The sequence below is a fragment of the Chiloscyllium plagiosum genome, chromosome 27, assembly GCF_004010195.1.
Source record: "Chiloscyllium plagiosum isolate BGI_BamShark_2017 chromosome 27, ASM401019v2, whole genome shotgun sequence".
Lineage (NCBI taxonomy): Eukaryota > Metazoa > Chordata > Chondrichthyes > Orectolobiformes > Hemiscylliidae > Chiloscyllium > Chiloscyllium plagiosum.
Genome location: NC_057736.1, coordinates 20,730,621 through 20,752,217, shown reverse-complemented (window position 1 = coordinate 20,752,217; position 21,597 = coordinate 20,730,621). Strand labels below are relative to the sequence as shown.

Below are 21,597 nucleotides of genomic sequence, written 5' to 3'. Positions count from 1 at the left end.
ACCCATGCCCTCATAGCATTAGCCTGGGTCTCTAGATTATTAGTTCATCGCATTACAAAGTGTCACTGCCTTGCCTGTATATTACCTATGCACCTCAACTGCAGATTAGAATTGAGGAGTATAGAGGCTTATTAAAGAACATTTTAATCTAATTGGTTTATACCTGACCTGGAGAGCAACATTAGGCTCTGCTTCTCATTCTCATTGAGGAGGTGGTGACATAATAGTGAAGTCACAAGACTAGTAATCCAGAATAACCATGTAATGTTCTAGGGACATGGGCCTGAATCTCACCTTGGCAAATGATGAAAATTGAATAAAATTTTTAAAGAAATCTGGAATTATAATAGCTGGCTAATGGTGGTCATATAACACATGCATGTTGATGATTGTAAAAACCCATCTGGTTCACTACTGTCCTTTCAATAAGGAAATCAGCTTCCTTATCTGGTCTGGGTTACATGTGATTCCAGATCCACAGCAATATGGTTGACTCTTAACAGTCCTCTGGGCATTGGGGTTAGGCAATAAATGTTGGCTTAGCCAGCGGCATCTACATACCAAGAACACATTTTTAAAATGTGCAGACATTCAGTTTAAAGACTAAAAGTTGTACTTTGATTTAAAGGCGAATTAGTGGGGAACAGGCTACAATCATTGTGAAATTCATGCCCTGCTTCACCACCTCATTGAATAAAACCCCTAATTTAAAGTAAGTCAAAATTCTCAGATGTGATATATGGTATATAATACAAAGTTTCCTTTTTCTTCAACATACCAATATGAGATGCTCATTCTTGATTTCACGGGTGAGTGTTGTTTGTTTTCCATCCCATTTCTGAACCTGTATCAATTTATCACCTTCCAATGATACAACTGTCTGTAATAAAAAGTCAGTATATTACTCTTCTTTAGTTGATAAGACAGAATTTAGGTTCTCCACATTCCACAAAAGTTCTGTAAGCTCGGTGCCCAATCCATTCAAATGGACATACTACTTAATAATAAACAATGAGCCAAGACTGCACACACAGTTTCAGTTATGTTAGGTACAATTGTCATTGTTGTTTAATCCATTTTTTTTCAAAGTTTGTGCGAAGATTTGTAGCTCGGGTGCTCGTTGTTGTGGTTCTGTTCGCCGAGCTGGAAGTTTTTGTTGTAAATGTTTCGCCCCCTGGCTAGGCGACATCATCAGTGCTTGGGAGCCTCCTGCGAAGCGCTTCTTTGATGTTTCCTCCGGTGTTTATAGTGGTCTGTCCCTGCCGCTTCGCAGGAGGCTCCCAAGCACTGATGATGTCACCTAGCCAGGGGACGAAACGTTTGCAACAAAAACTTCCAGCTCAGCGAACAGAACATGGTATTTTGTACACTACATTAGTTTTGCTCATGTTGGGTATCGGGTCCTTCGTTCTGGTGAGTTGTTGTCTGAGCGTGGCTGTTGGTTTGTGTGCCGTCGACCTGGACCCAATATACCAACCACTACAGCGGACAGCTGAAACTGACAACCGGAAGCGGCAGGGACAGACCACTATAAATACCGGAGGAAACATCAAAGAAGCGCTTCGCAGGAGGCTCCCAAGCACTGATGATGTCGCCTAGCCAGGGGGCGAAACATTTACAACAAAAACTTCCAGCTCGGCGAACAGAACCACAACCATTTTTTTTCCTTTAATCATAGAATTATAGAGTCCTAAAGTTATACAGGTCAGAAACAGACTCTTCAGTCCAACTCGTTCATGCTGACCAGATATCCTAAACTGATCTTGGCCCATTTGCCAGCATTTGGTCCATATCCCTCTAAACACTTCCAATTCATGTACCCATCCAGATGCTTTTTAAAGTTGGAATTGTACCAGCCTCCATCACTTCCTCTGGCAGCTCACTGTATTGATGCATCACCCTCTGTGAAAAACTGCACCTCAGGTCCCTTTTATATCTTTCCCTTCTCACCTTAAATCTATGCTCGTTAGTTTTGGATTCCTTTACCTGGGAAAAAGACCTTGGTTCTATCCAAGCCGCTCATGATTTTATAAACATCTATACCCTCTGAAGATCCAGGGATCAAAGCTCCAGCCTATTCAGTCTCTCTTTATACCTCAAACCCACCCAATCCCAGCATTATTCTTGTATATCTTTTCTGAATGATCTCAAGTTTAACAACATCTTTCATATAGCAGGAACAGAAGTGAATACAATGTTCTAAAATGTCCTGTACAGCTGCAACATGACTTCTACACTAAATGCACAAACCAGTAAAGGCAAGCATGCCAAGTGCCTTCTTCACCACCAGTATCTGCCTGCAATTCCATTTTCAAGGAACAATGAACCTGCACCCCTAGGTCTCTGTTCGGTAACACTCCCCGGACTCTACCGTTAATTGTATAATTCCTGCTCTGATTTTCCTTACCAAAATGCAACACCTCACATTTATCTAAATTAAACACATCTGCCACTCCTCAGCCCAGTGACCCATCTGATCAAGAATCCATTGTATTCTGTAATATCCTTCTTCACTGTCCACTACACCACCAATTTTGGTGTCACTTGTAAATTTACTAACCACACCTCCAATATGCACATCCAAATTATTTATGTAAATGACAAAAAGCAGTAGACCCAGCAGTGATCCTTGCAGCACATCACTGGTCACAGGTCTCTAGTCCAAAAGACAACCCTCTACCATCACACTCTGTCTCCTACCTTCAAGCCAAACTTGTATCTAATTGGCAAGCTCCCCCTAGGTCCATATGATTTAACCTTGCTAACCAGTCTACCATGCAGAATCTCACTGAAGTCCATATAGATAATGCCTACCGCTCTGCTTTCACCAATCTTCTTTGTCACTTCTTCAAAAAAACTCAATCAGGTTAGTGAGACACAATTTCCCTTAATCATTTCTCCAGATTATCTTACTGGGTAGTTTCTTTCATAAGGAAATGTTCATTGGGATTTGAACTAAATTCAAAAAAAATGTTGCCATCCTAACCAGCCTGTTTAATTAAGGTGTTGTGCTTAATATTCTCAGTTCAGCAAACTATAAATAGACCTTGGAAACCATATGCCATGTTCAGAGTGAACATTTTAATGCACAAAGTCTTGCTAAACAAAAACATGACCTATAGATCATGACACAGAACCGGTACAAAACTAAAATATAACATTTCTCTTTACAGGGAATTAACTGAAGTGTCAACTAATGTGAATAATAGAAGCAACCATTTCAAGTTAGAAAGCAAGGAATAAAGGAGAAAGTCAAATGGATATTTTTAAAAGGGGAATATATTTATGGAAAGAGTCAGCTTGAGCAAGTTTATGGAATTATGATTTTTCATCGATAACTGATCACTAATCCAGAGACCAATCAACTACTTGTTGCTGGCTGAATCCAAACATCCTTGGTTCTTGTTTGTCTACAAAACACACTTCAGCTGCTGCTTGAACAAGCATCTGTGTAAATGGCACTTAAATTGAGTGTCAAATTACTTGGTTTCAAAACCTGTAGTAATCCTTCATCAATCCTTAGTTTTTAAAACAGCTTTTTTTTACATTTCAGTCTGCAATCAAAAATACCAAAATGTAATGAGTTGCATGTCATAGGTATCAGTGCTGGGGCTCAATGCTTTGCAATTTATATAAATGACGTGGATGAAACAACCAAGAGATGGTTGTTTAAATTTGCTGATGACACAAGGATGGGTAGGAAAGTAAGTTGTAAGGAGGAGCGTAGAGAGGCTACAAAGGGACATAGAAATAAGAGGGCAAATATCTGGCAAATAGAGTGTAATGTGGGAAAATATGAACTTGTCCATTTCAAGAAGGAAAAAAGAAGCATGTTGTCTAATGGTGAGATTGCAAACCTCTGAAATGTAGAGAGATCTGGGTGTCCTTGCGCCTAACGCACTAATGTTTGTTTGCAGGTTCAGCAAGTAATTAGCAAAACTAACAAAATATATTGTTTATTGTGAAGGGTACTGAATTCAAAAGTAAGGACATTATGTTTCAATTCCACTCGGTATTAGTATGGACATTGTTTCAGTTACACTCGGTATTGGTGAGGCAATGTCTGGATTACTGTATGCAGTATTGGCCTCCATATCTAAGAAGAGGTGTAAATGTATTGAAGGTAATTCAGGAAGGTTTACCAGAATGATTTCTGGAATGGGTAGGTTGTCTCATGAGGAAACGTTGGATCGGCTAAGCTTATAACTGCTAATGATTAGAAAGGCAAGAGACAACTTGATTGAAACTAATAAGATCACCATTTTTCACAGCGGGCATGGAGAGAACGTTTCCTCTCATGAAACAATTGAGAACTGGAAGTCACTGTTAAAAGTAAGGGCTTATCCACTGAAGAGAGATGAGGGGCTTCTTTTCTTCTCACAGAAGGTTGTTGAGTCTTCCCTGAACTCTTCCTTGAAAGGCCTTGGAATCAAAGTCTTTGAATATATTTAAGGGAGAGGTAGATACATTCTTGATAAGCAAAGAGAGGAGAAGTTATCAGCAGTAAGCTGGAATGTGCAGGGATCAAATCAACCAAGATTGTACTGAATTGGGGAACAGGCTCAAAGGGCCAAGGGCATACCTTTGTTCCTAATTTCTATGTTGACAACTGTAGCCTGTGATTGGACAAGCAGCTCTTCAGCATCTTTCACTTACCTATTCTTCAACGTGTGTTTTAGACAAAGCTTGATAGGTCACATACAGAGCCTCTGCCTGTTCATAGAATCATTGAATACCTCATTAGAAAGAGACCATTCGCCCAATGAGTCTGTACTGACCCTCCGAAGAACACCCCACACAGACCGCCACTCTATACCCATAACTTCACATTTCACATGACTATCCCAACTAGCCTGCACATTCCCAGACACTACAGGGCAATTGAGTAGAGCTAATTCATCTAACGTGCACATTTTTAGACTGGAAGAAACCAAAGGATGCGGGGTATTCTCATGAAGACACAGGGAGAACATGCAAACTCCACGCATACAGCCATCTGAGGCTGTAATCAAACCCAGGTAGCTGGCGCTGTGAGGCATAAGTGCTAAACTCTATGCCACTGTGCCGTGTAGGTCTAGCTCTAGAAAACCAATTGATGTAAAATGGTACTAGAGCCAAATCTAACGTACAATTAAGAGTGAAGCATTACAAGCCTACACTTCCGAATGCAACTTCACCAGTTTCACTGGGTGTCTCTTTATATCTGCTCAAGTAAAAGCCAATTATAGTCTTCCACAAGATTTCATTTAAACATGACTGATATTCAATTAATGCTCGTAATTAATCTCAAAGAAAGCTGCCAACAAAGATCCTTGGAATGTGAGTTGGGAGGATGTAAATGGGTTGCACCTTCTGCAAGTGCATGTTAAGGTGCTATGGGGAGGCTTTGAGAATGGAGAAGGGGTGGATCAAGGTGTCCTGCAGAAAGCTGACCAGAGAAGGGAGTGATAAAGGTGGCGGTATTCTGCTGAGCTGGCAGAATTGGCAGCTTATGATCCTTTGGATGCAGATACTGGAGGGTGGTAAATGGAGACCGGGTTCAGTGTGTGGGAGGGAAGAGAAGGGGTGAGGCAGAAATAAGGGATATGGGACAAACATAGCTGATGGCCCTGTCAACCATGGTGGTGCGGCATTTTTTTTAATTTCACGTTTGGCATCTTGGTAACTATCTTATATTAACACCCTTTAGTTTATTTTTCTCCCCCAAGTGAAAAGACTTTTTAAATCTAACTTCATCTATCTTGATCAAAACTTTTCATAGTTTTGCACAACTCCATTAGATCACCCCTCAGCTTTACCTTTTCAAGAAAAAATAATCCAGGTTGTTCATCTTATTTTCACAGTTCTGTCAGCACACTTATAAATCTTACCTGCATCCCAACTGCTGCCTCCATTTACAATTCCAGTATATAATATAGAAAGCAGAACTCTAACTGGTTCTCTAATTGTGTTCCAATCAAGGTGTGATACAAATTTAGCATAACTTATTTACTTTCAAATTCTATCACTCAAAAAATAAACCCTAGTGCTTGGTTTCTTTATATTATGAACTGTATATTCTAATGAACGTATGTAACAATTTGTGCTTGGCCAATTCTGTCAATGCAATCTTCCAAGCATGGAACTGAAAATTAATCCACATTTATTGTGATGAAGGCCAAAATCAGATGACCAAGTTAACTTTCCAATAACTGAAACATAATAGTTTTTGGTCACCTGCAGTTAGCACCATCACAATAAATATGTTCCAGCTGCTATGACTGTTTAATAATGTCATTGTCCATTATTAATTTTATCTCTTTCCTCACTTGATCTAACTTGTCGGGTTTGAGTATGTAAGTTTGTTTTGTGGGTAATACATCATCCACATTATGTATAAATAAACATGTTTTTCATGGCCTATTTATACAAATCGATTTAGGAATCTGTCATAGTTTTGGAAGTTACTCAACCAGTTTTCTGGAAGATAACAGGAGCCCTCCTGTGGTACAGTGGTAATGTACCTGGCCCAGGAGGCCTGGGATCAAGTGCCAACTGCTCACAGGTATGAAATAACATCTTTGAACAGGTTGATTCAAAACTTAGATTATTAAAAATTATAATATTCTATCTAACAGTTTAAGCACCTTTGTATTATCTAATTTGATTACTGGAGATCAATATTTCATTCTCCCATTTTTCTGATTGAGTTGCCATTTGTTCTGATACTTTTCTTTCACTCCTTATTTCTTTCACCACTGTAAATGCACTTCTGTTCTCACTATCTCCCTGTTACATGATCGCTTTAAAATATTAGCTTGACACACTCATTGATTTTTCCTCCTGTCTGAAGTACTCACTAATAATTCACGTTATTGAGTCTCGTTTTGATTTGATATAATCCAGTGAATCTTTCCTTTAATTGTTTTCAAGAGACCAGTACCAGTACTAAAATCTTATCTTCAGCAACAAAATTTTTTGTCTGTTCTAGTTTTTATTGTTGTTGAGCAACTGCTTTTTGACAAAAGCACACACTTTGGTTAGTTTTTTCCCAGAAAACTTGACACACGGGTCAGAAATGTAGTCTCTGAGTTTTGGTTTATGAATTTTTTATCTAATTAATTTAGGGGTCTTCTCACCTCTGTCCATATATCAGTTTGACAAGTCTGAATACTGGGAACTCTTTAGAAACATCCTTAATGGCAACAGTAACAACAGAATTCCTTTATCCTAATCACTGGCACTTGATGAAAATGCACTCTAATCAGGATCGATTTACTCTTTGGGATTGTGGGTGATAAGCTGAAGACACAAAATTGTTCTTCTTTTGCCAAACTATTCATTATTTCTTTGAATATTCATGAAATTAATTTTGAATCACTATCAGATTGTATTTCTTAGGGTAATCTATATCTTGTAAAGAAAACTGGTCAAACTTTTCCACTAGATTTTTTATACGAGGTCTTTTTCAAAAGGCACTGCCTCAGGAAATGCTGTCAAAACGTTAAAAGGTACATTCCTGGTTTTAGAAGTCCCACACAATCTATTATTACCTTGTTAAACAATTCATTGTTAGTATTAAAAGTAAAGCAGTTTAAAAAGTAAAGACTTCTTGCTACCTGACTTGTATGGCGTATCTGGCAAAATTTAACCACATTTAATCCTGGTCAATAAAAGTGGTTTAGCATTTTAGCCTGAGATTTCCTAATATCTTAGTGACTTACCAGTGGAATTCTGTGAGCCACTGGTAAACTTTTTACGATGCTGAGCAGGAACTGTCATCTGTTCCCATACCTTGTCGGCTGGCATTTGGGGTGATCCTCAATTCTTCATTAACACTTTGTATTTTAAATAACAACATACGGGAATTGGTTGTGTCAATTTCTGAGTAGAATGCTTGACACAACTCTTCCAATTCTGGATTTGATGTTGCATTTTTATTAAAGAAAGTGGGCTAAACAGGTCTAACTCATTCTCTTTAGCTTCATTTTTTTTCCCTTAAGTTCTTAAAATACTGTTAGAAAACTGATTTTCCATCCCTTGTCCTTTTTTTCATTGATTCCTACTCTTTCAGTCTAATTCTGAACCTGACATCTAGTCAAAACAGAGACAGGAAATAATTGAGGATGTTCCTCTTGTAGCATCTATTTCTTTTGTTTCCACTGGTTGTTTCAACATGCTATGTGCAGCCAATATCTTTGAACCAGCCAAGTCATTCCCAAAGCAAAATCAACTCCTTTTGTACCTTCTTGAGTTAAAGAAAAAATACTTTTTTCTTTGCAATAAAATAATTATAACTTAGGTAATCTAGTTCTATTTAACAATATTGAGGAAGAATTTGGCTGACTACTGCGAATCATCCTTCCGTTCCTAGTTGGTTCTGAGGGAACACACTCCATCTATACCCTAGCTGCCAAGTTTCATGCTGCAGCCTTTTCTGAGGATTCTTCAGATGTTATACTACTTCAATAGGTCTCCAATTTAACTTTCAGAAATTAGTTTCAGTGTCCACTCTTACTACAATTGGAAAGACCATATTTTACTTTCTTTATTTTTAGACAATGATTTAAAAAAGAAAAATAATGTTTTAAACCCAAGAGGACTGTGCAAAGAGATTTCTGCAGTTCAAACTATCATGTTTACAGGAGAACATTGAGAATTCTATATCGTGCATTTTCCTGGATCTGTGAGAACAGAAGTAGCCACCACACTGTAAACTATGCGAAAACTGCTGACTGCAGTGTTCTGATTGGTTCCTGATGAGGTGGCCATGACTTGTGTGGCCCAGTGCAACAGAGAACCATCTAGCCTGCCAGGAGAAAGCATTGAAAAATCTCTCTTTGTATGTGTCTCTGTTGTGAGCAGATGTCTCCACTAGTGGTTTTCTCTGCAGATCCCCCTGTTGTTGGAGGAAATAAAATGCCTTTAACAATAATGAAAGGATAAATTCTCAACCAGTGAATGAAAGAGAGCATCAGTGCACAAACAACTTTGTGACAACAGCAAAGAACTAAAAATGAATTGAAAAGGAAGTGGAAAAAGAAACTATTCAAAGCCTGTGGTCCAGATCAGTAATATTGAATTGTTTTCCTTATCTTTTCCTATTCACATTTAATATTCATGAGTTTGAGGTGCCAGTGTTCGACTGGGATGTACAAAGTTAGCAATCACAGAACACCAGGTTATAGTCCAACAGTTTTATTTGGAGGCACTAGCTTTCACAGCACTGCTCCTTCATCAGGTGGTTGTGGAGTATAAGGTATACTTCATAACCATCTGATGAAGGAGCAATGCTCCAAAAGCTAGTGTGATTTTTAACACTTAATATTCATTTCTTATCTGTCTCTGTGTGTCTTGTCTGAATGTGAAGGGGGGATTTTAAGAAGAGATGAGTTTATATTATACAGTTATAAGTTAGGAATTCATATTTCCCAATTTGTCAGTGCCTATTATAAAACAAATTGTCTTTAACCAATCATTTTCTTGACAAGTACAGGAACCTGTTGAGTGGTATATTTGAACGTGAGTTGTTATTTAGGTAAATTAGGAACCTAGGTGGGAAGCTAGGGAAGTGGTTACTGGGCCTCTTGCTGAGATATTTGTATCACTGATAGTCACAGATGAGGTGCCAGCAGACTGGAGGGTGGTTAACATAGTGCCACTATTTAAGAAAGGCGGTAAGGAAAAGCCAGGGAACTATAGACCAGTGAACCTGACATCGGTGGTGGGCAAATTGTTGGAGGGAATCCTGAGGGACAGGACTTACATATATTTGAAAAGGCAAGGACTGATTAGGGATAATGCATGGGATGTCATGTCTCACAATCTTGATTGAGTTTTTTGAAGAATTAACAAAGAGGATTGTGAGGGCAGAGAACTGGATGTGCTCTATATAGACTTCAGTAAGGTATTCGACAAGGTTCCTCATGGGACACTGGTTAGCAAGATTAGATCTCATGGAATACAGGGAGAACTAGCCAATTGGATACAAAACTGGCTTCAAGGTAGAAGAAAGAGGGTTGCTTTTCAGACTGGAAGCCTGTGACCAGTGGTGTACCACAAGGATCGGTGCTGGGTCCACTGCTTTTTGTCATTTATATAAATGATTTGGATGTGAACATAGGAGGTATATTAGTAAGTTTGTAAATGTAACAAAATTGGCGATTAGTGGACAGCGAAGAAGGTTACTTCAGATTGCAATGGGATCTTGATCAGATGGGCCAATGTGCTGAAGATTGGCAGATGGAGTTTAATTTAGATAAATGTGAGGTGCTGCATTTTGGTAAAGTAAATCAGAGCAGGATTTATACACTTGATGGTAAGGTCCTTGGGAGTGTTGCTGAACAAAGAGACCTCGGAGTGCAGGTCAACAATTCCTTGAAAGGAGAGTTGCAGGTAGATATGACAGTGAAAAAGGCATTTGGTATGCTTTTCTTTATGGGTCAGAGTATTGAGTAAAGAGTTGGGAGGTCATGTTGCGATTGTATAGGACATTGGTTAGACTGCTTTTGGAAAATTGCATGCAATTCTGGTATCCTTTCTATCGGAAGGATGTTGTGAAACTTGAAAGGGTTCAGAAAAGATTTACAGGGATGTTGCCAGGGTTGGAGGATTTGAGCTATAGGCAGAGGCTGAATAGGCTGCGGCTGTTTTCCCTGGAGCATTGGAGGCTGAGGGGTGACCTTATGGAGGTTTATAAAATTATGAGGCGCATGGGTAGGATAAACAGACAATGTATTTTCCCTGGGGTGTACGAGTGTAGAACTGGCGGGCATAGGTTTAGAGTGAGAGGGGAAAGATATAAAAGAGACCAAAGGGGCAATTATTTCACGCAGAGAGTGGTGCATGTATGGAATGAGCTGCCAGAGGAAGTGGTAGAGGCTGGTACAATTACAGCATTTAAAAGGCATCTGGATGGGCATATGAATAGGAAGGGTTTGGAGGGATAAGGGCCAAGTGCTGGTAAATGGGATATCTCGGCGGCATGGATGAGTTGGACCAAAGGGTCTATTTTTGTGCTGTATATCTCTATGACTCTAAATCTTTTCATATTTGTAACAGCTCTGGGAAGAGTGGAGCTTAATTTCCAGTGAACTACCTCTATGTGTTGTGACATAGTAAAAGCACATTATTTCCTTTAGTCACTTTTATTTCCTACTCTTTCTCCTTTATTATTCTGATGTCCTTCTCTTTGCTCCCTAAAACGAATATTTTACGCATTCATTCAATTTCTTTGTTGATTCCCAACAACCACTTCCCCACGCCTGTATGTGAGATATCATCAATATTTGCTAGAACTGCTGCTTCCTGGAGATTTGATGCTTGACACGTATCTGGATAAGTCTTGAGTCAATAGTTTTACAGCACAGAAACAGACTCTTCGGTCCAATGCGTCTGTGCCAACCAGATATCCTAAATTAATCTAGTCCAATTTACCAGCATTTGGCCCATATCGGTCTAAATTCTTCCAGTTCATGTACCATCCAGATACCTTTTAAATCTTGTAACTGTACCAGCCTCCACCATTTTCTCTGGCGCTTATTCCAAACATGCAGCACTGTGTGTGAGAAAAGTTGTCTCTTTGGTCCCTTTTAGATCTTTCCCCTCTCACCTTACACCTCTGGTTTAGGACTCCTCTACCCTCGAAAAAAGGCCTTGGCTATTCACTAGATCCATACCTCTCATTATTCTATAAAAGTCTGTAAAGTCACCCGTTAACCTCATAATATTTTGGAGTTTATAATCATGATTTCCCTCACATTCTCTTGTTTTTCTATCTTCAGTGACCATACAACATTTCTTTCTCCCTTGTAAATTCTACAAAATGTCTGATTAGGCTTCTTTCTTATAATTGTAAATTTAAATTGACAAACCTCAGGAACAAAGTCATACGTATGAAGTACTGCTCTTTTAACAGTTTCATAGTCCGCAGACTGCTTTTCAAACTGGTGTAGAAATTCATAGCTGTACCCACCAAGACACTCTGTAACGTTAATGTCCAAACATTGTTTTAGATACTCCCTTTTCACAGTTATCTTTTCAAATGAGATGCAATATCTTTAAACATCTTCCTGTATAACTTCAGGCATTAAACACAGATTTCTACTTATCAAATTCAATGGAATCAGAATTATCCTCTGAGCTCCTAGCTTTTCTTTATTCTTTTAAGCTTTTATGTTAAGTCATGACGTACAGTTTCTTTCTGCCTCTTTGGAATTCAAGCTTCGTTGGTTCCAGTTGCCCTTCTTTCTCATCTCTCTCTAATCATCTATTTTCTTATTTCAAACTTTTGTTTTATTTTTAACTCAATCCTACCTTAATTCTAGCAATGATATATCAATTTGGGAGGCACCGTAGTTCAGTGGTTAATGCTAGGGACCCCAGTTTGATTCCAGCCTTGGGAGACTGTGAGGAGTTTGCACATTCTCGATATCTGCATGGGTTTCCTCTGGGTGCTCCAATTTCCTCCCACAGTCCAAAGGTGTAAATATTGAGTGGATTGGCGATGATAATTTGTTCCATAGTGTCAAGGGAGGTGCAAGTTAGCTAGATTAGCCATGGTAAACGTGGGGTTGCAAGATAGGGAGTGGGTCTAGGTGAGATGCTCTTCAGAGAGTCAGTGTGGACTCGTTAGGCCAAAGAGTCGATTTCCACACTGTAGGGATTCTATGAATTTCAGGTTTCCCGCCTTTTAATTCTTGTTTTAAATACTGGGTAAATATTTCTCATTCTTCTGTTCAATTTACCTGCTAATTCTCTCAGTGTAGCCATACTCAAAGATTTCAGGTAATCCATGTTATACTTTCTACTCTCAAAGGCTTAGCAACATTCAAGGCCATTTTGAAGGTCCAATCTGTAAAATATACTTCACAGCAACCTTCCACACTTTATGTCCATTACCTCCACAGGATTGTATTTTTTAAAAAACTTTCACAGGGCCCTTATAAATTCCATGACTTCCTGTCCTGCCAAAAACCTCAACTTTGTTATGATTCAAGCTGATAGTAAAATGTGGCTGAATCAACCAAAGCCTTTCTTTCCTGATTTGGTTACTGTAGTGGTCACTCATTGAACATATTCACACAGGGCTACAAATGCATTTGTAACAAAAAAAAAGTTTATTATACTAAATTTAAAAAAAACTGTATGTAGATATAAAAGTTCATCAGCAGCAAAAAGATTCAACCCAGATTTCCAGCAACACTCTTTGCAGACATTCAATCACAGAAGTAACACCCCTATCTTCACTCTTTAATTTCTCAACAGGTGAGCTCACATGTATTTGTTTTCAGTAACTTTTTACCTTTAGCAATGTCATCCTTTCCATCTTCCCCAGAGATAGAGACATGGAGATATACATGCTAACTCACTGACTTTTCTCATTGAACTAAAGCAAAGCTCAATGCTTATTCCATCCCTATCCACTTGGACTGATGAAACAACTAAAGATTTATTTCAAGCTCAGTCAAAATGAAACTGCCTTTCTGCTGGTATGAATCTTTTCTTTTGAATTAGACTTGCCACTGGCTTTTCTTTCTACAGGTCATAAAAGTTCAACTTAGTAAACACTTCAGCAATTGTGTCACCATGTAGTCTGACTAATCATTTAGCTTAGGTCACATGATTTCTTGAAAATAGTGTTTTGATCCACTGCTAAAAGCAATCGTGTCTCTGATCCCTAAACGTTAGAATCCAAATTCTCAAATAATGATGACAGATAAACAAACCTTCATCACAATGGGATCTCACTTCCCATCTTTGATTACTATGATATCTGTCTTTTACTTTAGCCTCTGTCTTGCAAATAGCTAGCTGCCTATGTTGCTACTCGTTCCCTGATTCTGTATGCTCTTAACTTATTCAGATGTGTACGTTTTTCAAGAACCTTACCTTACAATCTCTATTGTCAGCAGTATGTTCATTGAATGGTTTGTCAAGCTGGAAGATAATTTCTGTGTTTCTGTAGGTGCTCTTGGTTTGCAGAATAATATTATCGCCATCTACTTTGATGATTGTGATGGGTTTGAGGACGTTGCCCACCTGTCGGTTCGCGAAGTCCATTCCTGAGGGTCAGGAAGCAGAAATGTCTGTACATACAGCAATAATGCAACTGTTGTAAATCATAAAAACACCACTGTATATTGTAAAGTCTTCTAGAGATGACTCTGGAACAATTTCTTTCAACCGAGAACTCTATGTTAACAACATATAATAATTACAAAGGTAAGAGAAAGAATTCTGAAATCTTTTTTGCACCTGTCCCAGCTCTATGTGTACCAATGTCAGTAGACATCATTGATAATGTCTCCTATATCATTTGCATATTAGGACTGAAAACACTATTCTACAATCTCTTTATGTGCTACAAAAAAACTGTAAGAATGGGACAACAGCTCCACATTTCTGAATGTAGTGAGTGGAATATCCTCATAAATGCAGAGCCCCCGTCTTTGATTAAAATAAAACCATGTGGCAATGTGCATCAATTTGCCAATCCTTGGAAAATCCAGCACATTCTTTCCACATCCACCTGTCAGCACCTTGAAGTATCTAATTTACTTCAATCAAACGCCCATCCAACCCATCCTGATAGATATCTGCAATGAATGTTTCCCTATTTACCAAAGCCCCTCTGAACCACACCCAACACATTTATATCCTTTCTTAAATAAGGAAACGAAAACTACACACAGTATTTGAGGTGGTCATCAATGTCCTTCATAATTTAAACATAACATCTTTACTTTTATGCTCAACTCTTATAAAGGCCTTCTTGTTGTACCTACATATTAATGTTTTGCAACTTATGCATTAGGACACCTGAAATGTCCTGCAGCTTAGAGTCTGCAGTCGATGTACACTTAAGTACTTTTCAGCTTCTCATTCTTCTTGCCAAAATGAACAACTTCACATTTTCCCATGTTTACTCCCTTTTATTTCCATTCAACCAAAGGCTGTCTGTAAACTCCCTTCTTCACAACATACCTTCCAATGTATCTTTGTCACCTGTGAGTTAGTTAGATTCTCCTGCTCCTCGGATGCTGCCTGACTTGCGGTGCTTTTCCAGCACCGCACTCTCGACTCTGATCTCCAGCATCTGCAGCCCTCACTTTCTTCTAGTTAGTCAGACGACCATTTTATGTATACTTACTGCTTTCTACCAGACAGCCAATCTTGTATTCATTTTAATACATTACCACATACACAATGATCTTTTATTTTCTGCAACACCTTTATTGTGGCACTTCATTATATTCCTTCTGAAAATTTGTTTAGTGCACTCAGTCTCCCCTTCATCCACATGTTACTCCTTCAAATCTAATAAACATGATTTTCCTTTCAGAAAACATACTGACTCTTCACAAAAAATGACCTTGAGTTTATCCAAATGTCCAACTATAATCTCTTTAACGATCAATTTTACCACCTTCCCCATGCCAAATGTGATGCCAACTGGCCTATGGTTTCCTGATTTTTTTCGTTCTTTCTGTTCTTGATGAGAGGGGCTATATTTGCTACTTTTCTGAATTTAGGGAAGTTTGGGGAAATGAAAACTAATGAATCGACTACCTTGTTAGCCACCCCTTTAAGAACCTAGGATGAAGGAATGAGGACCCACAGACTTGCCAGCCTAATGCTCCATCAGTTTGTTCAATACTGCTTCGCTCTTTTTGATATTGCACTACAATCATCTTTTCCTTCCTTTTTTTGGTTTACAGCTAGTTCTAACATGTTTCTGGTATGCTTTGTAGTAAAAGGCCGAAGCAAACTATTATTAATTTCATGTGCCATTTCCTTTTTTCTCCACTAATAATTTCCCATTCTTACTGTTTAGAGGATTAACATTCGGTTTACTTATTCATTTTCTTCTAAATATCTGTAGAATCTGTTAAGCATTTCAAAATTTAGAGCTACACATTTCCTAATTTATCTTCCCACTGGCCCGTTAGTCATTCTCTGCTGTTCTTTTCATTCTGGCCATTCATTTGACCAGTCATTCATCTTTGTGCAGGATATGGGTTTTCCTTCAGTGTGATGCTTTTCTTAATTTATTTAGTTTAACCATGTCAATTGGGTCCTGCCATTTATATTTTCAATACAAAGAACAATTCATGTATTCTGAGTTTTCTGAAATATCCATTTAAATATCTGCCACTGAGTGCATTAATTTACAAATGTAAAAATTAATTAGTGTCACTCCTCACTAGGCCAGTCTCTATTTTCAGGTCAGTAATTAATCCTGTCACATTACCAAATCTAGTAGATTTGATGGGGTGGCACAGTGGCTAGCACTACTGCCTTACAGTGCCAGGGATCCAGGTTCGATTCCAACCTCGGGTAATTGTCTGTGTGGAGTTTGCACATCTCCCCGTGTCTGCGTGGGTTTCCTCCCACAGTCCGAAGATGTGTAGGTCAGGTGAATTGACCATGCTAAATTGCCCATAGTGTTAGGTGCATTAGTCAGAGGGAAACTGGTCTGGGTGGGTTACTCTTCGGAGGGTCAGTGTGGACTTGTTGGGCTGAAGGGCCTGTTTCCGCACTGTAGGGAATCTAGTATCGCCTGCTCTTTAGTTGGTTCCAGAGGTGCTGCTCTGAGAAATTATCGCAAAACTATTTTATTACCTCATTCAGGCTACTATTGCCAAACTGATATTTTCTCTTTATATGTAGATTAAAATCATCTATGATTATTTTCATTCCTATATCACAAACACCAAGTAATTCTTCTTGTATACTTTAGCCAGCATTACCACCGATGAGGAATTTTTAAAAAAGTGGTATAGGGCACCAAATTTTCTCTGAAGAACCTCTTTCCAATTCTACTTATGCCATTGATATCTACGTAAACTCCCCCTCCAAGTGCAAGTTCCTTTGCGACTCGAAGCAGATATCCCAAACTGTGGCACTGGGTCAAACACAACTGTCTGCATTCTCACTCTTTGCTGTGGAGAATGCTGTCAGACCCCTCACTATCTTATCATCTACACTACATTCCTTGTTGCTCCCTCCACTTGAATGGTGCATGTAGTGGCCACTGACAACAATTTCTGCACTCCATTGTTGACTAACATGGTCCACGACTGTTCCTAGAGCCAGATTTTGATGAGCTGGTAATGTCTTTCAAATTCTGTTCATTTCGATACAAGCTTTTGTGATGAACAAGGAATATCACAGTTGCATTATAGCTTCCTGGGTGTGGACAGCCTGTAATGCTTCTTCACACTGATTTTAGTGGCCAGTAAAATAGCAGTTACCACCTTTATAGAACGGCTCCACCATTTCTGCTGCGGCACACTTTTGATTCCATCTGTCTATGGTAGTTCCACCAGTGAGAAGCTTGTCTGGGACTCTGCACTGTGTTATCTGTAAAGGCTGCAGGTGGGTTAAAACAAATTTGTACAGCTTACCCAGGCAATAGTTGATCTCTCACAATGCCTAGTCCAGTGTTCGGGTTGCTGCTCATATTTGCCATGCCATTTCATGTGAAGGCCTCAGAGCTTTATCTCCATGATTCAATACCATTGGCTACAGTCACCTTTGAGGTCTTGCCCATTCTGAGGTTTGCTGGTGTGACTGGGGGCTTCTGTGTCAGAGCTGGTCTATGGTTGGTTACCTTTGTTTTAAATTTTCTCAAGAGCCATTTCACCTCACAATCAGACACTGCCATCCTTGCAACCGAGGATCTTTATTAAACAATAAAACATATTTACAAAAGTTAAGTAAGAGAAAGCATCCCAAAAGCCCCTCTGCTCCGGTTCCTGCTCCATATGTATTGACATCAGCAGGCATCGCTGATGATATATGCTATTTAGTTGCTGAACAAGAACAAACTATTATCCTACACTGTACAATCATAAAGCCACAGGGACGTACAGCACAGAAACAGACCTTTTGGTCCAACTCATCATGCCAACTATATATCTTAAATTAATCTAGTCCCATTTGTCAGCATTTGGCCTATATCCCTTTAAACCCGTCCAATCGTATACCCATCCAGATGCCTTTTAAATGTTGTAATTGTACCATCCTCCACCATTTCCTCTGGCAGCTCATTCCATGCACACATTACACTCTGCTAGAAAAAATTGCCCTTAGATCCCTTTTAAATCTTTCCCCTCTCACCTTAAACCTATCCCCTATAGTTTTGGCACCTGGGAAAAAGGCCTTGTCTATTTACCCTATCCATGTCCCTCATGATTTTATAAACCTCTATAAGGTCACCCATCAGCTTCAGAAAAAATAGCCCCATCCTATTCAGCTTCTCCCTGTAGCTCAAACCCTCCAACCTTGGTGACATCCTTTTAAATATTTTCTGTACCCTTTCATGTCTCACAATTGTTTCCTTTAGCAGGAAGACCAGAATTGCTCGAAGTATTTCAAAAATGGGCTAACTAATATCCTGTACAACATGATCTCCCAGGCGCGACCAATAAATGAAAGCATACCAACCGCCTTCTTTGCTATCCTGTCTATCTGATACTCCGCTTTCAAGGAGCTATGAACCTGCACTCCAACTTTAGCTCATGATGCTAAATAAACAGGAGTCATAAATATGACCATGAAACTGAGAATTTCACACACATAAAGTTGTACTCACACAAATATAACAATATTTCTCTGCCTCTAATCAGAAAGCACGATTATAACCACGTGCTCAAAATGTGGAGGGTTGAAGTTGATCCTTATAAACCTCAAATCTCCAGATGAAGAATTTAGAGTCTGATAAATCAGCAGCTATTATATTAGTAAACAAGTTATAATACATCCTGTAATCGCGACTGGAAATCAGAATTAAACCAATAGTTTAAAATCTAACAAGACATATGACTAATCACAATATAAATGCAACTGGCAAAAATAAAACTGCAAATCAGAAATATAAATTAAAAATAGCAAAATAGTCATCGATCAAGTAGCACTTGTGTTAAAGCTACATGCTTCCGAAAAGAAAGAAGAGTACCGTCATCGCTGAAGTTAATACTGAGTGTGGTTGTTGTTAATATTTGAATGATGATTATTGATAATGTTGGGGTGGGGAATAACGGTCATCGGAAAGCGGGAAACACCAGCGCTGTTATGGCTGTGCTCGAGACCCTTATCCATTAGCAACAGACCGAGAAAGGATCAATAATAAACGGTAAAGACTTATCAATAATTAATAATTTAACTGATAATTGTTTTGTAAAAAATCGTTATATAGATTGCAATTTGGCTGAGGTTTTACTACCTCCTTTCAGGGGCAATATACTTGAGTTTGTTTCTTTTTATATCGTAAATGTCACTTGAGCATCTGATCTATCTGTTATTGCATTTTGGTAAGCTTTAAAGTCGACAGTTTTTTTTTGTTATTATTGCCGTTGAGTTTTGTTTCAACTCACTCCCCGCCCCGCCAATGGTTTTGTGCGGCACTTACCCAGTTCCCTCATGTAATTATCGAAATTCTGGGTATCCACCAGCCTCCAGGAGCCCAAAAAAGGTTCCATGATTCCAGATAAATGAACGTGGAGGATGAGAAGAGTACCGCCTCCCCATCTTTCGAAAGATCCAATCATTCTCCCCACCGCTCACTCACCCCACCCTTCGCCTCATCTCTCTCCTCTCCTTCCTCCAGTCACTTTTCATCTCCCCTTTTTCTCTCCGTCCAGTCTTCCACACCTCCCATTCCCCTCCTATGTCTGCACACGCTTCCTCTCATCATCCTCCCTTATCTTCCTTCTATCCATCCTCCTTCTCCTGCCCCCACTCCTCAGCTTTCCTCGAGATCTCGCCTTCCTTCTTGGCCAACCTGTCCCTTTCATTTCCTCCATCTTTTCAAACCTCACGCCCCCACCAATCTCTCCCTGAACTCTCTCCTTTCGGCTTCCTCTTCCTGCACCTTTTTTCCTCCCCTCCATTCCATTTTTCTCTCTCTCCATCCATCTACACCTCTCCCTCCCCTCACTGTGCTTCTCTTTCCCTCCACTCTCTCCTTCACTATTCAAATTCTAGCAGATACAAGCTTAGTCTATCCAAAGGTTCCCCACATACAATCCGTCTGTTCAAGGTATTGGTTTATTAAAATTCCTCTAAAGTACTGCCAATGCATTTATGTCCCTCTTTAAAGGAAGAGACCAATAGTATGCCAGAGTTTCAAACATGGTGTTCGCAATATAACTAAAGTACAATCTATTTATTTGTATATTAAATTCCCCTTGCAAGGAAAAATAAAATTTGAATAACTTTCCTAACTATCTACTGTACTTTTATGTTCAAAGCCTAAATAGAGTCATAGAGATGTACAGCACGGAAACAGACCCTTCATTCCAACTCGTCTCTGCTGACCAGATATCCCAACCTAATGTCATCCCACCTGCTAGCACCCGGCCCATATCCCTCCAAACCCTTCCTATTCATATACCCATCCAAATCCCTTTTAAATGTTGCAATTGTACCAGCCTCCACCACTTCCTCTGGCAGCTCATTCCATACACGTACCACCCTCTGAGTGAAAATGTTGCTCCTCCGGCCTCTTTTATATCTTTCCCCTCTCACTCTAAACCTATACCTCTAGCTCTGGACTCCTCCACTCCAGGGAAAAGACTTTGTCTATTTTTCCTATCCATGCCCCTCATAATTTTGTAATCTACTGGCCTTCTTAATAATTTGTGTACTGGAGAACCTAAATGCCTCTGCACCTAGAATTCTACACTCAATCTCAAATCAAGTAATACCCTGTTTATTACACTTTCTGGCAAAGTGAACAACTTCACTTTTTCCAACATTGTACTGCCAGAATTTTGCCCACTCACTCAACCTATCTATATCTGTCTCCAAATCACTATTACAATGCTATAATACAGTTCCATTCTAGCTGGTCCTAATTGATGGTAATAACATCTCTGCTTAGTTGAAGGATATTTCACCAGATTATTACAACTTCCATTATTTACTGAAGATGGTGCTGCTTTTTTCCAGTTTGCAGCGCCACAATTTTCAGATTTCCTGAACCAAGTACAAAAATGATCTAGAACCAAAGTGGTGTGCACTGACCAGACTTATCTAATCTAGTCCATTTTGGCTACCTCTGAACCAGCCAATTAAATAATACTGTAATGGTCACCCTAACAGGCAACAGTCTAATCATTAACTGTCACACAGTTTCGACATATGAAACATTAGCCCAGCTTTTTCTGTTCATGATATTCTGTCTGAGTAATTATTGACAAGGTGACAATACTATATCCTAATGGCAGTATTTCTTATGCTGCTGAAAACAATTCAGAAAACAAGAACCAAAGCTGAAATGCGAATTTGGCATAGAAAATACTTATAAAATGAAAGGTTATAACTGTGTCACTGAACTAGTCAGCACTAGAGGCTGGCCAAGGAAACATATCATTAATCTTGCAAAATGAATAGAATGAAAATAAATTATGTCTTACATTGCAGTTTTGATCACACTCCTAATTACAGTTGAAATTTCATGGTAAATCCCTAAATAGTATGCATTTAAAATTAATAAATATTATATTGAAGATGCCCAGTCATTTTTGGAATGTTTGTTTTAAAAACAGTCTGCACATTTCTAACCACATCATTTACATTTATATTTTTTGAGTAACAGAGACTAGCTTGTTT

The 21,597-nt window shown here is 39.0% G+C and overlaps 1 protein-coding gene across 7 annotated transcripts in view; it reads right to left on the bottom strand.

Moving 5' to 3' along the window:
- Positions 1-21,597, bottom strand: part of LOC122563627 (fatty acid-binding protein, brain-like) — a 155,825-nt gene that overhangs the window by 9,073 nt on the left and 125,155 nt on the right. For 6 of the 7 annotated variants that reach the window (XM_043717603.1, XM_043717607.1, XM_043717608.1 and 3 more), the window contains 2 exons: positions 13,870-14,042; positions 779-880 (listed from right to left, as the gene is read on the bottom strand). In XM_043717603.1, coding sequence (XP_043573538.1) covers positions 779-880; positions 13,870-14,042 — 275 coding nt within the window. Of the gene's footprint in view, positions 1-778; positions 881-13,869; positions 14,043-19,393; positions 19,865-21,597 lie in introns of those variants that run through there. The other variant, XM_043717609.1, reaches the window with a different exon arrangement.